The following is a 20,629-nucleotide window of genomic DNA, read 5'->3' as shown; positions in this document are numbered from 1 at the left end:
GCCTTCTGTATTTTCTAATGCAGGTAAGGAGCTTGAAGTGGTGAAGGAGAAAGGTGAGCGAGCTGAAGAGTTGGAGGTTCTGATGCAGAAGCTGGAAAGGGACAATGAGAGCCTGCAGAAGAAAGTAGCCAGTCTTGGAATCACCTGTGAAAAGGTCTGGTGCATTTAGTTTTCTACCTGGTTTGTAGTTTGCGATGACGGCGTGTCTGTATGCTCCGTTAGTCAGTCAGAGCAAGTTTCCCCAGATGGTCCAACTTCAATAGCCTCTGTTCCATGTTAGTTGCTCTCCAAATCAATTAGGTAAATGTAGCTGTGACATGAGAAATTACTGCAAAATATGTAATGCCTTTATATGTAACATTAAAGCATTATTTTCTAATACATTTGAAGCTGTGCCAATAAAGTACAGTAGAGAGTTTTGGGCCGCCATTACACAACACTATCAGGATTAACTTGGTGTTGTCAGACAGAAACACTCGACTCCTCATCTTTAATCATCCCTTGTGTACGTGTAGGTGTCTTCTTTGGAGAAGGAGAACACGGATCTGGAGGCGGAGGGCCGTCGTCTGAAGAAGAAGCTGGACACTCTGAAGAACATGGCCTTCCAGCTGGAGGCTCTGGAAAAGGAGAACTCCCAGCTGGAGTATGAAAACCTGGAACTTCGGCGCTCGGCTGAGAGTCTCCGGTCAGCGGGCGCTAAGGCCGCTCAGCTGGAGGCCGAGAACAGGGAGCTGGAGAGTGAGAGGAGCCATTTGAAGCGCAGCATGGAACTGCTCAGAGCCTCGTCCAAAAAGACGGAGAGATTAGAGGTAAAACTTCAGCAAATGCCAGTCATACAGCGAGTACTTCTGTTATTAGAGAGCAATAAGACGGAGCTAAAATGTAACCATGAACGGCAAAAAGCTTTCTTTGAGAAATAAAAAGCAGACTACTGCTAGTTAAAGTGTTTAAACGGCACCAGTGTGAGTTAAATGGTCCTTAACAGAGACAACTTGTGATGTGCGGAACAGCTGTAGAGGTAATGGCACCTTTATTATCATAGATGAACATTTTTACAGGTAGGTTGCAGGGGATCGGGCATATGATGGCATCAGGGAGCAGCGCAACTAGTTCATGGATGCTTTTAATATCCTAATCTGGCTTTTCCTGTCCCAGATGAGTTACCAGGGCCTAGATACAGAGAACCAGCGCCTGCAGAAGTCTTTAGAGAACAGCAGCAAAAAGATTCAACAGTTGGAGGAAGAGCTGCAAGAGGTGGAGACTGAGAATCAAACCCTCCAACGCAACCTGGAGGAGCTCAAGATCTCCAGTAAACGCCTGGAGCAGCTGGAACAGGAGGTAGGAAAATAAACTGTTTCACTTGCAACAGAATTTTGAGTCTGTTAAAAAAAAGTATACAGATTTTTGGACTGCACTCTTCTCTGGAGCAGAACAAGATCATCAATTTGGATAGCTGTACGGGTTTTACTGAAACAGCTTCTGTGACTTTTTTTGGGGATGGATTGGTTCTGCCTGGCAGAATGAGGTCAATCAGATTGGCCCGAAATTGTAGTTGAGGCTGACGGAAGAGTGTCTTTGTGATGCAGCAGTCTGAAGAATATTGTGTGTTAAAATAAATAATGTGAAAATTTGGAACTTGAGCAGCACCGCCACTCATTTAGTTCCTTCTGATAAAACTGCAACGCGTTACCCAGCAGAGTTGGATTACCCCAGATTATTTGGCAAAATTTGATTTTTGGCCCTTTTTGCCAAACATGTATTTACAAGGCTAAGAGAGACTAAGAGTAAATTCCACCAAATCATGTTTTAGCCGTCTGCTCTGCATTGCGTCCTGTTATCCCACAGAACAAGGTTCTGGAGCAGGAAAGCTCCCAGCTAGAGAAAGACAAGAAGTTCCTGGAGAAGGAGAACAAGCGGCTGAGGCAGCAGGCCGAGATCCGCGACTCCAAGCTGGACGACGACAACCAGCGCATCTCCACCTTGGAGAAAGAGAACCGGACCATGGGCAAGGAGATGATCTTCTTCAGGGACTCCTGCACCAGAGTCAAAGACCTGGAGAGAGAGAACAAGGAGCTGGTCAAACTGAGCACCATTGACAAGAAGACCCTCAACGCACTCCGAGAGGTAAGAATAGAAGTCTGCAAACAACAGTTATTCCAACATGTCTTGAGACTTCGCTTCACAGGCTTCCAGATTTATCCGTCGTCATCTTTTGTTGGTGCAGGAAGTGTATTGATGAATAACTGTGTGCGTGTGTTTAGGAGCTTGTGAGTGAGAAGCTGCGGACTCAGCAGATGAATAATGATCTGGACAAACTGACCCATGAGTTGGAGAAGATTGGACTGAACAAAGAGAGGCTGCTGAATGACGAGAGCTCTAGCGACAGGTATCATTTCACAAAGACACACAAACCGCAAAGTTCACTGTTCTGTGATGGCTCTTAAAACGGAGAACTCGGAGCTAAAATAAGAACTCAGTACAGTCCAAATAAGTCCCCAAGGTGGCCCATTTTAAATCAGGTGTTGAAGTTTTAACCATTCTGAGTCTATTGAAGAATCATCCTGTGGGAGTTTTCTGAGCCGATATCTCCCACACCTGCTACACTCTTTGCCAAGAAGTCAGTTGGCCTTGCTGTGCTGTGGCACTGACGATGATAATGCATTAGCTGTGTTTAGGATTACAAATGTGTGATCACACTCTAGACCGAAGACGCAAATGCACACACAGAGCTAACTTGAGTATTTATTTTCAGGTTTAGGCTCCTGGAAACCAGACTGGAGTCGACTCTAAAATCATCTTTGGAGATTAAAGAGGAGAAGATCGCCGCCCTAGAGGCCAGACTGCAGGAGTCCTCCAACCTCAACCAGCAGCTACGCCAGGAGCTCAAGACAGTCAGTAACACATGCACAGATCCATACTGTTAAACGTAGAAGTACATGTTGGATGTGCTGCATGCAGAAGCTTAGCTCAACCACAGTACAGAGGAGCCAGTAGAAAATCACATTCCTCCCACGAAGCCAAAAAACGCCAAAATATTTGCGCTGCAGTCCAAAACACTGAAAACACTGAGGGCTTCTCAAGGGCGATACATTATTTATTCGTCCACTCTTCCACTTATATCGCCAGTTTATCTATTCATGAGGCGGCAGCAGTCTGTGAACGAGATGGAGCGGAGTATGTCTGCTTTCCTTTAGGGTGGCGTATGTTTTGAATCAAAGCTAAAGGTCTGAGTGGAAAAGTTGAAGCCTCTGTAGATGACCTCTGAGTTTCAGCTGTGAACCTATAATGGATCATGTCTGCTGCTGTACTCATTACTCATGCCATGTTCTACTAATGTAGTCTCCTTTTATCTTTTAGTATTTTTACTGTTGAGCCTGGAGCAGTATTTTCCAGCTGTCTGGGATTCACATGATATTTATGTTTTATTGTACTGAAGGAGCACAAAAAAACACTGAGTTATGTGTTGACTCGCGTGTCTCTCTCCAGGTGAAGAAAAACTATGAGGCGCTGCGTCAGAGGGAGGAGGAGGAGAGGATGGTGCAGAGCTCGCCCCCTAGGGGAGGGGAGAACCCTCAGGCTTTCGGTAAATGGGAGAAAGAAAGTCATGAAGCCACCAGAGAACTGCTGAAAGTCAAAGACAGACTCATTGAGGTGGAGAGGAATGTAAGTTAGCACAATATCAGGATGTATTGTGTGACTTTTCCAAAAATGTATGGTTTTGGGTTGTGTGTTGTTGTTTATCCAATATCTTTATATTATGCATCCCTTTTCCCCAGAATGCCACGCTGCAGGCTGAGAAGGCGGCCCTGAGGTGCCAGCTCAAACAACTGGAAACTCAAAGCTCCAACCTGCAGGCTCAGATCGTGGCCGTGCAGAGACAGACCGCTTCATTACAGGAGAACAATACGTCACTACAAACGCAGAACGCCAAGCTGCAGGTAATCCTTCACACATTCTACACGATGCAGTGTCCAGTAGGCTGTGGATGACTGTTCCTCGCAGAGGATTACACTACACATGCAGAAAAGAAATCAGTTACACATGTAATTAATACAGATTTGTATCCAACTCAAATCCACGAATGTGGGCAGACTGTAACAAGTTCATATTACTGCTAAAATAATCTGCCTCACACTCACAAGACACTATAGACCACAATCTTTGGTAGAAACACTCAGTTGATACAGAAAAGGATAACGGACGAGTAGATTTTACATCAAGATATCAAACGCACATCATAATGTGATATATTGAACAATGTATGTCATGCAAAACAACAGAGAAGCTATTCCGCCTTCTTTCAACATTGCTCCGTTTGTGCAGTTGCCTTGCCAGGCTGCTGAGCTCCCTGTATGGATTTAGACTTGGACTCCCTGTTTAGCAGCACTTCAAACCCTGCTTATGGGCGACAGGATTTATACTGACCATCCAGTAGCGTCTAGCTGTCTCTGTGGGTGTGTCTCTCTTGATGTGTGTGTACTGGCGTTGAAAAGCTGTCACTGTTTAAAGGTACAGAAAGAGTGTCACACACACATTATGTCCAGGTGCTGTGTGTGTGTGTGTGTGTGTGTGTGTGTGTGTGTGTGTGTGTCAGTACACACGTTAGTCATGATTGAAGAGGGGCTTGAGACCAGGAAACCGTCGTGACCACAAAGGAAACTTGAAAAGAAACAGTTTTCCTGCTGATGTTGTATAGATAGAGTTTACAAAGGGGGAGAACAAACTGAACAGAGACACAGTGCCCTCTGTAGACAAAAACAGCAACAACCTCTACTTACATTACACACAAGTCCTCTGATGCTTGATTTAAAGAGCCCAGTACATGTCACAGATCACAATAATAATAACAAAACTTATTTTAATCTAATATCTCTCTTTGCCCTGTCCTTGCCCTGTCCTGCAGGTGGAGAACTCCACCCTGAGCTCCAAGAGTGCAGCCCTCATGGCCCAGAACGCCCAGTTGCAGAGCCAGCAGAGCAGCGTGGAGGGTGAACGCGAGGGAGCCCTGAAGGACAAAGAGGAGCTGAGGTCCACCTACGAGCTGCTCCTCCGCGATCACGAGAAGCTGGCGGCGCTCCACGAGAGGCAGGCGGCCGAGTATGAAGCCCTGATCGGAAAGCATGGGGATCTGAAGGGCTCCCACAAGAGCCTGGAGCAGCAGCACAGGGACCTGGAGGACAAGTGAGGCTGGGTTTAGGAGCATGGGATGGGCACGTCTAATTACAGTTTAAGTCTCGTAGCTTTAGACACTACTTTGGCCTTTTAAACATTGTCTTATGAGGTCAGTATTAAACAATCACAAAAACAACCATGCTGAGCAACTAGGGGAAACTGTAGGTCCCCTTTGGATAATAATAATAATACATGTGCTTTGTATTCCTTCTTGTCTTACTTAAATATTTGTCTTTATGAGCTGATTGAGCATTTTTTAATGTGTGTTAATTTATGCATGCAGGTACAAGCAGCTCTTGCAGAGGAAGGGAGACCTGGAGGATCTGGAGAGAAATCTGAAGGAGCAGCAGGAAAGAATGGCGCTAGAGATTCAAACGCACCGATCCACAGCTGACCAGTACAAACTGCTCAAAGAAGAAAATGATAGGTCAGCTCAACCTGTATCAATATTTATTTTTACCTTAAACACTATTCAAATGTATGAATAAGACATATTACAACATTTTAACAAAGTGATATTTTCCTTAAATTACACCATATGTTTCTATGAAAAGCCCCTTTCACATGCATCTATATATTTAGGAATCCTTCTGCCCTCTCCTCAGGCTGAATAATACCCATCGTCAACTGGTGAAGGACAATGACAATCTCCAGCTGGACCATAAGACCGTGAAGACCCAGCTGAACAGCGCCAAGCTGGACCAGACCAAGCTGGAGGCCGAGTTCTCTAAACTGAGGGAGCAGTACCAGCAGCTGGACATCACCTCCACCAAGCTCACCAATCAGTGCGAGGTGAGGAGACGCCCATTTATCTTATCTTCTCTGTAATTTCCCATTACGTGTTATGTGTGCTACTTTGAAAGCCAGCTGTCCTTTGGCGGGTTAACCTCTTTTAATGTGTCATATTTGTAGAGACGACTTCTTAAGCCAGCTGTGTTGTGGATGGTTCACCCCTTTTGATGAATCATATTTGTTGTTAAGCCAGGCGCCTTAGCATCTCTTTGATATATCTATCGATGTCTGTGTGTTAGTTGTTGAGCCAGCTGAAAGGAAACCTGGAGGAGGAGAATCGCCACCTGTTGGACCAGATCCAGACTCTGATGCTACAGAATCGCACTCTGTTGGAGCAGACCATGGAGAGCAAGGACCTGTACCACGTAGAGCAAAGACAATACATGTAAACCTCTGATAAGTTTCCTTTTTAAAAACGGACAGCAACCATGTCCCTCGCCGCAATTATTTATGTTTGATTATGGGATATTCAAAACAAATTGTTTGCATTTATATTTGCATTGCATGCATCTTCGTTCTTGTCTGTCTTGGTCGATCATCTCTTAATTCTCCACCAATCAGAGACAAGCTGAATGAGCTGAGGAGACAGAAGGAGAAGCTGGAGGAGAAGATCATGGACCAGTACAAGTTCTACGACCCCTCACCTCCACGCAGGTAAAAAAAACCTGCTTCATCTAGTTACATGAGTAAAAAAATATTTTTGAGATCGGTTAAGCTATTTTGTGTCAATGACATGATCATGACTGGTAACATCGCAACGTAAAAATGGCTGAATTCTAGTTTCTTTCCTCCTCTTGTTCCCGATGGTCTCTCCGTCTCACTCACGGCCTCGTCTCTCCTTTTGTAGGCGTGGCAACTGGATCACTTTGAAGATGAGGAAGTTGATCAAGCCAAAGAGCCGGGAGAGGATGCGCTCCCTCACGCTGACCCCCTCTCGTTCAGAGTCTGGTGACGGCTTCCTGATGTTTCCCCAGGACAGCCAGGACAGCTCGTCCATAGGCTCTGGCTCCAACTCGCTGGACGACACACTGACACAAAAGAGGAGCAGCAGTGAGTACAAAGAAAAAACACACACACACACACACACACACACACACACACACACAGATGTAGACCCAAGAATCAGAAGCAACTTGTCTCGCATTGCTCAAGATAAAGACCTATAGAAACAAACACTTACCCGACCAAACAATGCACCATAAAAGTACCTCTGATCAAATACTCACACTATATTTCATACACAAAGGCACATATTAAGAAAGCTGTGAGCAAAATAGTTACCAACTAGTTGGATATATGCTGAATAGTCTTTCACAGACGCATAATAATACGTCACAAAGCACTTGGTGTGTGTTGGTTTGTACAGTTGTGTACTGGTTGAGTGGTTGAATGGGTCTTTCCTCCCCTAACTGCTCCTTTGCTTCTTTATCTTCTCTCTCTCTCTCTCTCTGCAAAGGGAGGAGAGGGCAGCAGCCCAATGCCCAGGTGCAGGGTTCCACCAATGGTATGGTGCGGATGGGGAGGGAGGGCGGGGTTTGTGACCCGACTGTTACGTCTCACAGGGCATGTTTGTGTGAGTCCATTGTCTGTTTCACTCAGATGTCCTGGAGGTTACGGTTGAGCTGTGCAGCACCGCAAGGTTGACTCTCAATCTCCAGAAGTGGAGGCATTTCCTGTGTTTGAACAGTGGGTGCGCTTGATTTCTGTAGCCTTATGTTATTATGTAACACGACCATTAAACACTTAATTTTAGTCCTAAGAATAGTGTGTATTGGTTAGTTACACTCAATTGTAAAAGGGGACTCCACCACTTTAACACATCAGGGTCTGTTTACGGGTCTGCATATGTGAGAAAGCCTTTAGTGGCTCCAGTGGGACCTGTGTGAAATCTGATACATTGCTTTACTTTATGTCACTATATTCAGCATTAGGGCAGATGACTACAAGTTTGAAAATGTGGTGGTGTGGAGTTAGAAAGAAGTGATCTTACTGGCCTCTTTAGCCAGCTCCTCATCTCTGCTTGAGGCTAGCAGCTCGAGGCTACATTAGCGGCTTCTAACATAACAAGACTGACTCTTCGACCTGTCTGCAGTTGATTTGCATTGTGGGTAATGTAGGAGCCAGGTTTGGCAGGGAAGTAGAGCATGTGGATTGCGGCGCTAAATCAGAGGAGTACTCTTTCAACAGTGTTTGGATGTCAAGAATCAAGCGCATCTCATGTGGTTCAAACACTCTTTACTTCTCCCCAACAGCTCTGAGGCTCATTAGCTCGCAGCGACAGAATGTCAACCTGCTGATCTGTGCAGTTCACCTGTAAATAACAAAGAATCGCCCTCTAGCGTAGCATCCAAGCTATTAAAAGGTGCAATGCATTGTGGCTGACTTTCAGTCGATGCAAGTCAAAATCCTGGTTGTCTGGATTTGGTAGAAAAAATGCAATAAAGGATACAGGTTGTACATGGGCTAGTAGGGTTACATCATCGAATTATCAGTATAAAAAAGCTAGTATAATAAGTGAGTGAACTCTAACACACCCAGTTAAGCTATGATCAAGTAAAGTTAGTTATGTCTATGGAAACACTGCAGTCCTCCCTGATGCTGCCCTCTGACCTTTTCATTCTCCTGATTGCACCATTTAATATTCTTCATCCTCCGTGTTTCATGTCGGTGGTAATGTGTTGACAGTTGTGTTTTTGTGTACCGTATGTAATGCAGAATACGACGCTCATGAGTCATGACCATTAACACGAGAGAGTGGCTTGTGTGTGTTGTGTGCAGATAAAATGTGCTTTAGTGTGTTTGTGTATTTGAATAATGTTTGTTTGCATAACGTGTCTCTGTACAGAAGTCTGCCCTTAAACCTATTATTCAGGATTTAAAGACGTGTGTGGGAGGCATTTCAGTCCATCCAAAAAGCTCTTGAACAAGCATTTACATATTATAAATGGAGACTGAATTATAATTTATATATTTATAATAATGCTCTATAAGTCCATTACATTTATCTAGCATTGCTGATATATTATATAAACAGTATTTCCATGAAATACTAAGAAGGAAGTGTATTTTTATGGATTTAAAACACCTTAATGATAAATCAAATATGCTTCGTAATAATGTGATCCACCCCGAGTTCTGAGTCATGTATTGTAGTGTTTGTGTCTATTGCATTGTTTGTCTATTGTCCGGTTGAGTGTCCAGGGGCTCAACTCTCTCTCTCTGCATCTCCCCCCTGGCTCTCTTTGTGAGAACATTAACCACATCCCTCTGTTCTGCCCTCTGTCCTTTTTCTTTTGTTTTTCTTTTCCTCCACCTCACCCGGGCTCGTTCTATCGCTCTCTCTCTCTCTCCCCTGGCTGTCCGTCCGTCTGTCTCTGGCTGCGCTCTCGACAGCTTTAAAAAGGTTGCCTTTCATGAGGAACAGATCCAAGGACAAAGACAAGGCCAAGGCCATCTACCGGCGCTCCATGTGTAAGACTTCACCGTTAGCCGCCACACGCTAGCCTTCCTCCGCCTCCTCTCCCTCTCATCGGCACACTCGGAGACACAAAGAAGGAACAGTCACTGATTTCATGGTGGCTGCAGTGTGACGGGGCGAGACAGGGACCGTATGGCCGTCTCGGGTTTCAGTCACAGCTCTTAAACCTACTTAGGCCTGCCTGACAGTTATCTAATATATTTTAGAGACATCTGCACAAGATTTACCAACGATTCAAGTTTACAATGTGATACACAGTCACTGTAGCCCCATGCTGCTGCATCTGGTGACCTCAGTGACTTGTCCTTCTAATTGTTGTCCAGTAACCCCTCACTCTCCGTCACCTCCTCCGCCCTGCGTCTGCCACCTCCACTCCCTCCTGTAGAGTCTCTGCTTTCACCAGTGTAGTGTCACTTTGTTCTCACTATTAGCAGATGAGCGAATAACACAAACTTTACTTACTTTGTCTTAAAGCAAAGATGCACAAAAAACATTATGGCTAACCTCAAAAAAAGCAGTAGTGCAAAAACTGATGTGACAGCAAGAATTTCATCTTTCTGTAGATGTCTCTTGTTGTGTGACGCCGTTTCATCTCTCTTGGTCCTGAGTGTCATCTACCGAAGCCTCATCTTTCAGTGTGGTCACTGTGGGAATCATTACGCAACAGGCAACCTATTGGGCAGCTTTGTCATGTGCTCTGTGGTTTCATTTTGTTTCTGATACCTTATGAAAGGCTGTGTGTGTGTGTGTGTGTGTGTGTTTTGTGTATGAGGGTGTGTGGTCAGGTGAGAGAGACTGAGGGTTTGCCTTTCATGTGCCTGTGGTGTGTTTGCCTCCATCTTTGATGACAGCATGACTTGAAAAAAATAATAATCACCAGCCGCCTGATCGCCTCAACTCGCACTCACCATGGAGGACTTGAAATGGAGCCTCCACTCTCTCTGTAACTCTCCCTCCCTCTCTCGCTCTCTCTCGCTCTCTCTCCCTCTCTCTCCCTCTGTCGGTGTGCTGCATTTCAGATCTTATTCTGCTGACATGGACTTGCCTTGTTCTCACTCTGCTGCTGCTCAGAGCAGCGTTGCATGCCTCCATGCTTCTCCACCATCACATACGGCTCCGTAAACAAAGTGCACAAAGACGGTGGCCTTCTCAGATAATCTTATCACCTTTTTAAAAAAAGGATCTAAAGGATGGCAAAGCAGCTGCCATCTTTATGCACTTTGAGTGATATTTTAAAATGTATTTTATTAATACTGTTTGCTTGCACGGGCCTTGATTTCCAAAATGGCTGGACTTGATTTTATTGTATTCTACAAAATTAATTTTTCACTGAATATTAAATAGAACTTTTAACAGTTATGATCTTTTATATATACGTTTGGAGTGGAAACTACTTACTCTAGTAGCCTGTAGGAGGGTACTAGTAATTATGAAACTGTTCTTTAACCCTTAAGCCATTTTACACCCTCAAGTGATTATCTTTAAAGAGATACAAACGTCTCCATCACATTCAGTTAAAGTTAACAGTTCTTTTGGGTACAAAAAGCTTAACAAACATGAACTGAGGTGGATGGCTGATGTTCCTGTCGGGGCCTAATTTCCATCCCTCCGTTCGTCCGTTCAGCCATGAATGACCTGCTGCAGACCATGGCGGTGGCGGGCGGTCCCGGGGCTCAGTGGGCGAGCAGCATTGATAACCTGGACGGCGCCGATGCCGGCATGACCGTGAGCAGCAGGCGCGGCGGCCAGCGCATGAAGGAGCTCGCCTTTTCCACCAACGCCATCGACTGTGCCGCCCTCACCCTGCCCAGTGCCAGGCACAGCAGGGCCAAGCACCGTCTTCAGGTCAAAGGTCAGGATGCTGGTTTTATTTTGTGTGATGGAAGGGAGAAACGGGCATATTGAGAATCTGACACTTTCTTTTTTTGGTGTTTACTCACCAGATTTCAGGTATAAGAAAGGATCTGCAGATCTGTTATACATTTATTTATTCCCTTATTCAGTAGACTGGACTGGTTGCTGTGAAGATTCATATGAAGCTGGTGACATTTTGTTACATCAAAGTGAAAGAAAGCAGCTGTAGCACCACTCTTCTGTCTCTCTACAGATAATGCCTCCTGTGAAGACGTTGCCGGCTCCTTAGATGACCCCAAGAGTCAAGGTAAGACTTGACATTAGAAAAGAAAAAGGTAATTTCAGCAGCCTCTTAACACCAGCCGGCCTTTCAAACAAGGAATGAGAAAAGACCAGATAGCCCCCCAAAAGAAAGCAGGTCATGTCATCATCGGTCCCACTGCTAATCTTTGGGCTGCCTTCCTGCACCTCGATTAAGCTTGATCTACAGTTGGAAAAGCAATTTTAGTGGAGCGCAAGAGAGAGAGAGAGAGAGAGAGAGAGAGAGATCAGCCTCCATTGAAAGTAGGATTGACTCTAATTCAGGCTTTAGGACGTTATCCAGGGCAGTTAATCTGCGGCCAAGCAGCTATTCATCAGTTCTGTGCCGCTCTAATGAAGATGACCCAGTTGTTAAACAGCCACTAAACTACTCGCACACATTCCTGGCACTTGAGCTAAGTCTACGCCATATTGCCATCCGTTTTAGTCTCTTAAAATCATTGTTTTATTAGTTTCAATGCATTTTATACCCTTTTAGTATAAGACGTTACACAGGTTTGCACTCTGCTGCTCTGGTTAGAGATGTGTGAACGATGGGGTATTCAGTTCACACCACTAGATGCCACCAAATCCGACACACTGTGCCTTTAATACTACTTTGCATCAAAATATTATGTGTACAGGACATTCATTTCCAGGACATTGGCAACGCATTAGTGGCCGAACTGGACTCTACTTAGCTGATGAGTTCCCAGAATGCACTCATAAAATCCAAATCATTATCGTGAGACCCAGTACGTCTCACAGACTGCATGTAAAGATACTGGTCTATGTACGTCTCTAATGGCTGGAGGAAACGCTCACTCACACACCGGACATTGCTTATAATGCATCAGCCATGAGGTCGTCTTCTAGAGATGTTATCATGTTTAACATTTGACGAGCAGTGTGATGTACCCTTCAAACATGTCATGTGCCACGACCAGGGTGTGTTGAGTTGTGTGTGTGTGTGTGTGTGTGTGTTTTATCAGGCCTGCAGGTGTCCAGCAGTGCTCTGTGTCCTTCTCCTGTTGGGCTGAGCGTTGTGTGCAGAGTGCCCTGTAGCATCTGTTGTAAGTGACCACTACTCGGCACTGAATCCCACTCCCGGCCACAATGGGCTGGTTTCCTAGACATGAACAGAACCGTGACAATGATCAATGATGTAATCGTTCATTTTAAATGGTAATTCGGTGACACCCGTGTCCTGAGAAAATGATTTCACGGTGCTTGGTTTCCAGCTGAAAATGTCCCTGTGAAGAGCAAGGTCACAATGTCACCACTTCTTCTCTTTCCTTTCTTCCTTCTCAACTCCTCCCCCTCAGTTTCACATAAAGCCACACATTTATTCTTTCCACTACTAATCTTACACTGCCGTCCGCTGTTAATCAGTATTATCTCTACCGGTTCCCTTTTTCCACTGAGGTGGGTTGGTCCTTGGATTTGGGCGTCCCTGTCCTCTCAGTCAGGAGTTTCTTTGTTTACTGACTGGACATATTGGTGCTGCAGCCTGGCACTGAGCCACCCTTCCTGTCCCTCTGCCTGGCATGTGCCATCTGCTGCCCCAGCAGGAGACGTTCTGTCAAACCGTCAGCGTGCACCTACGTGTTACTCTTTGTGTTCGTGCATGTCTGTGTGTGTGTGTGTGTGTGTGTGTGTGTGTGTGTGTATATATATATATATTCTAACTGTGTGTGTGTGTGTGTGTGTGTGTTCCCTAACCAGCCTGCAGACCCACCAGTCTCCATAGCAACAGGACCACCAGTAGTAATAGTAACAATAACTCCCACCTCATTTCTCCTCTGGAGGGCAAAGGTATGCTCCTCCTTCCCTTAACTCAACTAACCATTCCTCCTTTGCTCCCTTTTATCTTTTTCTTTCATGCCTTTACTCAAACCTACTTCAATGTGTCCTCCTGTGAAGTCCGTTTATCCTGATTTAAAAAAAGTGAAGGGTTACTTTTTTCTCTCCACTATAGGAAAATCATTCATTCTCTTATTCAAAATCAATACATCAGGATGATCCAGAGCCTTGGTGCTAGCTACACTCAGTCTTATGTTTTACTGACATACTGACACATGGGTGGGAGGTGCACTGTTATGGCATCATGGATATATTTAATATTCAATGTACCGTAGGTTTTGATGTACTTACAACTGACAGCTTATTGAAAGTTCAACACATTCCTAAAATCTGCTTATTTTCTCTCATTTTCAAGTCATCAGATGTTATAAAAGAGCAATAAAGCTATAACACAATTCAGTTATGAAGGCTCAAGAGACCTCACACTGCAAAAGCAGATAACAAAGCAGTATATTACGGTGTTAAAATTAATACTATCATTACTATATATTGTGAAAGAGTAGGCAGTGTAGGAGAGGAGTGATCCTGATGCAGTTCCTAGTGGTGAATGAAAAAGATCATAGATTACATTCCCAGTGTTCTAATCACTCGACTGTCCCTCTCACAGGCGCGTTGAACGGTAACCTCAGCCGGCCTCACAGTGAGAGCAGCGGAGAGTTCAGCCTGAGTTTGGACCAGGAGGTTTGGTCCAGCAGCGGCAGCAGCCCCGTCCAGCAGCCCGCCTCCTCGCGCTTCTGCCACCAGAGCCCCCTGCAGCTGCGCAGGTCGCTCGAGCCGTCCGCCGCCGCAGGCAGCACCGGCCCGACCCAGGTCACGAAGACGGGCTCCCCAGCCAAGGAGGTGCTCTCCCTGCAGCAGTTCCTGGATGAGGGTATTGATCCTGCAGAGGTGAGGTTTCTAACTTGCTTATAACTGATGTGTAATGTTGCTGTTATGGTTTTGTTTGTTTGAAAACATCCAGATGAAATAGTTCAGAACCCAAAAATATTTGTTTTATGACCATATTTGACAGAGAAGCTGAATGTTTTTTTTTTTCTGCAATCTAAAATGCTTTTGAAATAATACAGGAATATTCACCCTACATTTTGCAGGCTACATTTTAAAGGCAAATGCATCCATCTGGTCCACTTTAAGTGCAAAATAATGAGGCTACATAAACAATGTTGTGCTCTTGTAAAGAACTTATTCAAAAGAAAAATACTTCAAGATGGTGTCGGTGATGAAACGATATATTGTGCAGTTCAACTGTGGGCTGAACTTGCCACCGTTTCTTTGCTCTGTCTTCTGCAGTCTGGCAGTCAGGAGAACCTCACTGTAGACTCTCCGCGCCTCTCCACCTCCTCTGAGCACGTGCAGAAAGAATGCCCTCCCACAAAGAGCCGAGGCATATTGCGCTCATCCAGTGGGAAGGCGGCGCCGGTCAGCTCTGATCGCCCACCGAGAGCCGCCGGACAACCGGGCCGCCCGACCCTGCGTAAGGCGGAGAGCACCCGCGTGAGAGGCTCCGTCCCGGTCCGCTCCAGCCTGTCATTGCAGAGCAAAGCCACGTCCGTGTCCGGACGCCTGGACTTGGCTTCCTCCACGCTGCCGCGTGCCAGCAGCGTCATCTCCACCGCCGAGGGCACCTCGCGCCGCACCAGCATCCACGACCTGCTCTCAAAGGACAACCGGCAGCCGGTGTCCATCGACGTTGCTGCTCCTCTTGCCTCCACCAAGGCTGGGGTGCGCTCCCAGCCTACACCCAGTGAGTACCACCCCAACAGCACCAACCTAAAGGGACCCCTTACCACCGCCACCCCCCTGCCCAAGTCACTCAGCTTACCTTGCCATAGCTTGGAGGATCCCGACCTCTCCACCCTCGAGTCTTTCCTCGGCCCTTCCTTCACCGTAGAGTCTGTGTTCATGGACTCCATCTTTAGTGAGTCGGTGGGCAAAAACCTCCCCTTCCTGTCTCTAAACCCCACCCTAGTCAGCAACATCAGTGGGCCTCCGGTTACAAATAAAACGCACCCTCCTCCTATCCCCGACCATGCTTCTACCCAAAACCCGGTTCCTTACAGCCACTCAAATGGCCAGATGCAATCCAGCCCAGCCAGTCTGAAAGAGTCCAACGAGGGCGTTGACCCAAGTTGTGAGAGTGATTTGGACCAGTCACTGAGCCCAGAGGACAAGCAGTCCCTGTGGTATGAGTACGGGTGTGTGTGAATGACGGGGAGGTTGCGGCTGGCCGATCTCTCTACCAAACTCGACGTAAAGAGGGGAAAGAGAAAGGATGAATGAATCCTCTGCATGTATTTATTTGAGCCCTATCTCTACGTGGTGTTTTTGTTTTGTTCTTTTCTGTTTGCCATCGTGCCGATTAGTGAATCGGTTAATTTTTTGTTTTGTTTGTTTTGCCACTTCCTGTTTTCTGCCAGGTTCTTTTGTCTGAGGTGGGACTTTGATGAATGTTCTTTCATCCAACAGCCATATTATTGTTTCCTCATCAGACCTGTTTCACTGGCTAACACTATACTATTATCTGCCGTTTAGGGCTTGTTCTATCACAGTTGAGGCTTAGTATTTATATAAGTTAACAGTGGGTATAATAACGGAGATTCAGGGAACTTGTCACCAGGATCCATTCAAACAAATACCTAAAAAATCTTAATGTCAGAAATAGTTGTCTCTAACAGAGAGCAGAGCATTGTGGGATGTATCACAGAGCTGCAATGTCTTTTCAATGTGTCAGATAATAGATTCACTTTCCACTTCCTGTTCATGATGATGTCTCGATGATTTTTGGGTGACTGAGTGTCTTCTTCACTGCTTTTTAACATCATCCACTAAATTGCATGGCTTTGTTCTGTCCAACCTTAAAACGCTCATTTTGACTGCTGTGATCAAAATGGTTGCCATGTTTATCTTTTTGTTTGTAGTGACGTGGTGTTTGGTCTGTTTCTGTACATTTGACACCTTTTTCTGTATTTAGTTTTTTATGATATTATTAATTGCCGGAGCATTTGCTCTGCAGGTTTTGCTCACGTGGGTCTTAACTGACGTCTTGGGCTGGTGACAAAATGATGAAGCTTCATTCCTAAAATAATCTGAGGGAAGTGTTAGTTGGTTAAGGGGAAGTTGACGGTGAAGGTAAAGGAGGATGACGTGGGTGATTATCATATTTCAGTTGTAGTCGGCCCTTTATTAGTTATTGAAACAGGAAGTCAATATATTAAGAACCGTTTTCAGTGCTCAGATTGTTTTGTGAATGAAGCTAACATCATTACTTTTTGGTATCTGGAGACTTTTGTTTACTCATCCCGACGCACCACAAATTGAGAATGGATAATATTTGTTTGTGTATTTTCGACTGGCTGACTGTACAGATTGTTGTAATCATTAAGTTATAATCAAAGACGAGCACAGCTTTCTGTGCCAATACTAGTAGAACCGTCTGCCTCTCCATCCTTTATTTATTTCTGCTTTTGTACTCTGGACTTGCTGGTCTGAAGTTGCTTTAATGTATTTTTTATCTATATGCAGGTATAAGGTACATTTTGTGTCTCTGTCTACAGATGTAACATAAACATTGCCTTTGTCCTACAGATGTGGAGGGCAGAAAGTCTAAAAGCAGGAGTGGGGAGCCGCAGCAAAGCTGCTAAACCCTCGTCTGTCTGCTACCATGCTGCGAGCGCGTGGTGAGTGAGTGCTGCTCGAGCGGGAGGAATAGGGTTCGGGGTGGGTGGGGTCTTGTCTCCATGGGAACCTAAAACATGGTGTAACAGATGTCGTCCATCCTGCCATGCCTTGCTTCTGTAAGCCCAATCCTGCCCCCCCCCACCCCGTCACTGTCCTGTCCGTCGCTCCACCGTCCCCGTGGTGCCAAACGCCTGTTCACAGAGCCTGATGGGACCCTGGTCTGCATGGCATATGGGACGTTCCCCCCCGTATCCCTCCTCCATGATGCTCCTCGTGTTGTTGCTGCAGGTGACTGACTGTTTCCTCCTGGTGAAACAGAAGCTGGCCCTTTGCTGCTTGTTGCTGCTGCATGGCTTCAGTGTAGCGCTGAAATCCTTCCCCCTTCGTGTTCCCTTGATGATGCATGTAGATCCAGGCTGGCTGCTTCCCTCTGTCTCCTCACAGATTTCACTGTCTGCTGATACAATTTCTGACTTTAAATCTTCTCTTTTTCTTCTGTGTTGTGTTCTGTTTCTTTCAACTTTTCCTCTTTACTTTCTAATCTGTCTTTTTCTTCTTCTACTCTTTCCACTCTTCTTTGCTTGCCTGGGTTTCAGAGAGAACGGTGGCCTTGGAGCTGTGTGTCTGAAGCCTAGTAGAGTTAATCTGCTGAGACCGTCTACAGTGAGAAAAGATTGTATATCCCAGTTTCCTCTTTTGTTTTAAACCCCAGGACACTTCAGTAGAGAAACGTGGCTTCCTTCTCCGTTTTCTTTTTCTTCCTTGAATCAAGGAAACCGAAAAATCCTAGAAAATGTTGCTGTGACAGTTTTTGTTTTGTATAAGGACTAAAGCTGTGGCAGATTGCACTGCCACGTGTCCCTCAGTGTGACAGACTGCTAGATGTGCACTAGTCTCTCCGGACTAAGATGAAGTGCCAATGTTCACACATCAGCCAAAAGGGCGATCTTAAAGCAGACCGATGACTCCGCTTTGGATCTTCTGTTCAACTTCAAACTCAGCCGGACCTTCTTCTGCCCTGCCCAACGCCATGATCATAAAACGTCTTTTTGTGAATGGGCAGCATGGACAACATTCAGTCGGGCTCATACAAAACATTTTTCAAAGCATGTCGGCACCAAAACATTTCAGACTATCACAATCTGCATGGAGCAATCAATCAGCCAATCACCCCACTTCCTTTGTCCAATCAGAGAGGACAGCGATCAGCAGGGATTTGCCGAATGGACTTGGACATGAAGCCATGACGGCTGTGTGATTGACTGCCAATCATGAGTGAAGGTTGTGTGACCTGCGAGAGACACTAATCATGGGAGTGTTCCAGGTCACCTATAGTTGGCAGCCACGGCTAATGACAGACACACACACACACACACACACACACACACACACACACACACACACACACACAACTTACTTCATCTTAGCTTAAATCATTGAAGTCTCACTAAACCATCTCATTTGTCGCTTCCCATCCTGCTCTGAGAAGGAAAACGGTAAAAGTACACTACAGTGGACTTCCTGCTTCCGCAGCATCGTGTATCTACTTCCTGAGTTCCTCAGCGTAGGTGACCTGTAACCTGCCCAGTACGTGCAGATTTCTGTTGCCGTGTTGAACATGATGGTGATGATGAAACCCAGTGTTTTTCCTCCTTTTCCACTTTTTACATAAATCCATTTGATGTAATTAAAATTCATCAAGACTACCGCGTGGCTCTTGTGTTTTGTATGCTGAACACACAGACCCAAATGTTATTTTAAGGAATGTATTGTGTAATACTGTCACTGTGTGTACACCTGTGCAGTACCATCTACAGCTATTATTTCAACAGCCTACCCTGTTAGGTCTTTGTTTATATTCTCAGAGATGTTGATTCAATTCTACGGTCATGTTTGAGGCCTTCGGGGTGTTAATAGTATTAACAGGTGTTTCTAATTGTCTGAAGATGAGGGAGCCCAGTTAAAGATGAGTACTCAAGAGTACTCCACCTGTTTAGCATTGCACTCCTATAATATTGTCAGTCACGATAAGATAGTTAGAAAACGCAGAATCGGATGCATTCTTTTTTTAATTTCACACCGTGTCCTGCCTGAGTGAGGGAGGAAAGAGATCAGCATGAATCGGAGGTATAAAAACACTCTTCAGTCTGTTTTAAGACCATAGTCGCATACCAGTGTCCACACGTTGGACAAAATCTGCAGTCATTGATCCTAAAGTCAATGCCTTCATAGTACAATCACAGAGGACATTCTGCACTAACACCACTTTAGATTAGAAGATCCCAGATTGATTTGTCTCTCTTTCAAATATATTTTCTAGAAACTGAGGACTTTGTATCCCATCACTTACAAAGGGGTCTGTCAATGGCCGGCATGAAGAGGAATGTTTAAAAGCAAGCAAAAAAATGTTCAATGCATAAATGGGCACTGGATTGTTTTAGGACAGACTTAAAAATTATGAAGATATTACACCTTTTAAAAAGAAGACAAGTTCTATTGCTTTGCTAACATGCTCACTGTAAGTTTGATGAGATGCTACTTGCCTTGTAACGTTTATGTTTTGTTTGGTCTGTGGCACTCCCTAGAGGTGACTGTCAGTACTGCAGTGATAGTGAACTGATAGTATAAAGTCTATAAATATGACTAAATATTGGTCTGTGTGAATGGAAAATCCTCAGCATAAGAGGGACAATGTTAATTTAAAATAAACATTTAAAGACGATTTTTTTCCCCTCTTACCCAACACATGTATGTTCTCACTCAAGCTATGCCAAATGATAGAAATCAATATGACGAATTCAATTTTCAAATACTGTAAATATCACATATAACCAGTCTATGCTGAATGTACGTTGAATGCACTAAAAGATATTCCAGTCTTGTACATTCTCACATTTAAAATAAAACCTTACGTTTGCTCTTAATTATTTAAATGGATACAATATTACACATCTTATGATATATAGCATTTAAATATGTAATATAAGTATATTGTCTTTATGCTTCATTTAAAACAGCTGTAAATAATTATACTTTAATAACCGCTTTCACCACACAAGGACATTTTTAAGCTGCAACGTGAGAGAAACGGACACCAGTGTTGAAATGCTATATTTATTAAATTCTCTTTCATTTCAAAGCTATGAAGAACAACCATCCAAACAAACACCTGATCGTTTTTAATGTATGTTTATTAACTGTATGATCATGCAAAAAAATCCAGCATCCAAATGAAACTCAGAGTATAGACACGCGCAGCCCCTTTAGTATAAGGCTACGATGCAATAACAGACTTACATACAAGCTAAGGCTCTTTTCTAATCATTGATGCATTTTACTGTGAGATAACATCACTTGATTTCGATTTCTCAGACGGAGCCATTTCATAACCTCAAGGATGCAAGTAACATAGATTTCCATTTCTTTATCAAGAAAACAGTGAAAAATTACCAGAAAGTAGACATGCATATTTCCTCCATTTGTAGAACTGCA

The 20,629-nt window shown here is 44.6% G+C and overlaps 1 protein-coding gene across 7 annotated transcripts in view; it reads left to right on the top strand.

The window, feature by feature from the left end:
* The window catches only part of ccdc88ab (coiled-coil domain containing 88Ab), a 63,021-nt gene extending 44,178 nt beyond the window's left edge, over positions 1–18,843 (top strand). Inside the window, exons 16-39 of one of the 7 annotated variants that reach the window (XM_031875147.1) lie at positions 24–154; positions 516–809; positions 1,156–1,338; positions 1,846–2,124; positions 2,262–2,386; positions 2,753–2,891; positions 3,487–3,663; positions 3,777–3,938; positions 4,904–5,181; positions 5,456–5,599; positions 5,778–5,964; positions 6,204–6,349; positions 6,526–6,618; positions 6,812–7,014; positions 7,421–7,468; positions 9,358–9,435; positions 11,067–11,294; positions 11,550–11,603; positions 12,589–12,669; positions 13,322–13,411; positions 14,067–14,347; positions 14,750–15,203; positions 17,045–17,136; positions 17,734–18,843. In XM_031875147.1, coding sequence (XP_031731007.1) covers positions 24–154; positions 516–809; positions 1,156–1,338; positions 1,846–2,124; positions 2,262–2,386; positions 2,753–2,891; positions 3,487–3,663; positions 3,777–3,938; positions 4,904–5,181; positions 5,456–5,599; positions 5,778–5,964; positions 6,204–6,349; positions 6,526–6,618; positions 6,812–7,014; positions 7,421–7,468; positions 9,358–9,435; positions 11,067–11,294; positions 11,550–11,603; positions 12,589–12,669; positions 13,322–13,411; positions 14,067–14,347; positions 14,750–15,203; positions 17,045–17,100 — 3,911 coding nt within the window. In that variant the 3' untranslated portion in view covers positions 17,101–17,136; positions 17,734–18,843. The other 6 variants (XM_031875154.1, XM_031875163.1, XM_031875172.1 and 3 more) reach the window with 6 other exon arrangements.
* Positions 18,844–20,629: the final 1,786 nt, after the last annotated feature.

Source organism: Anarrhichthys ocellatus, unplaced genomic scaffold, assembly GCF_004355925.1.
Source record: "Anarrhichthys ocellatus isolate YVR2014 unplaced genomic scaffold, GSC_Weel_1.0 scaffold3, whole genome shotgun sequence".
Lineage (NCBI taxonomy): Eukaryota > Metazoa > Chordata > Actinopteri > Perciformes > Anarhichadidae > Anarrhichthys > Anarrhichthys ocellatus.
The sequence above is the reverse complement of the archived record's forward strand: the minus strand, read 5'-3'. Positions and strand labels throughout refer to the sequence as shown.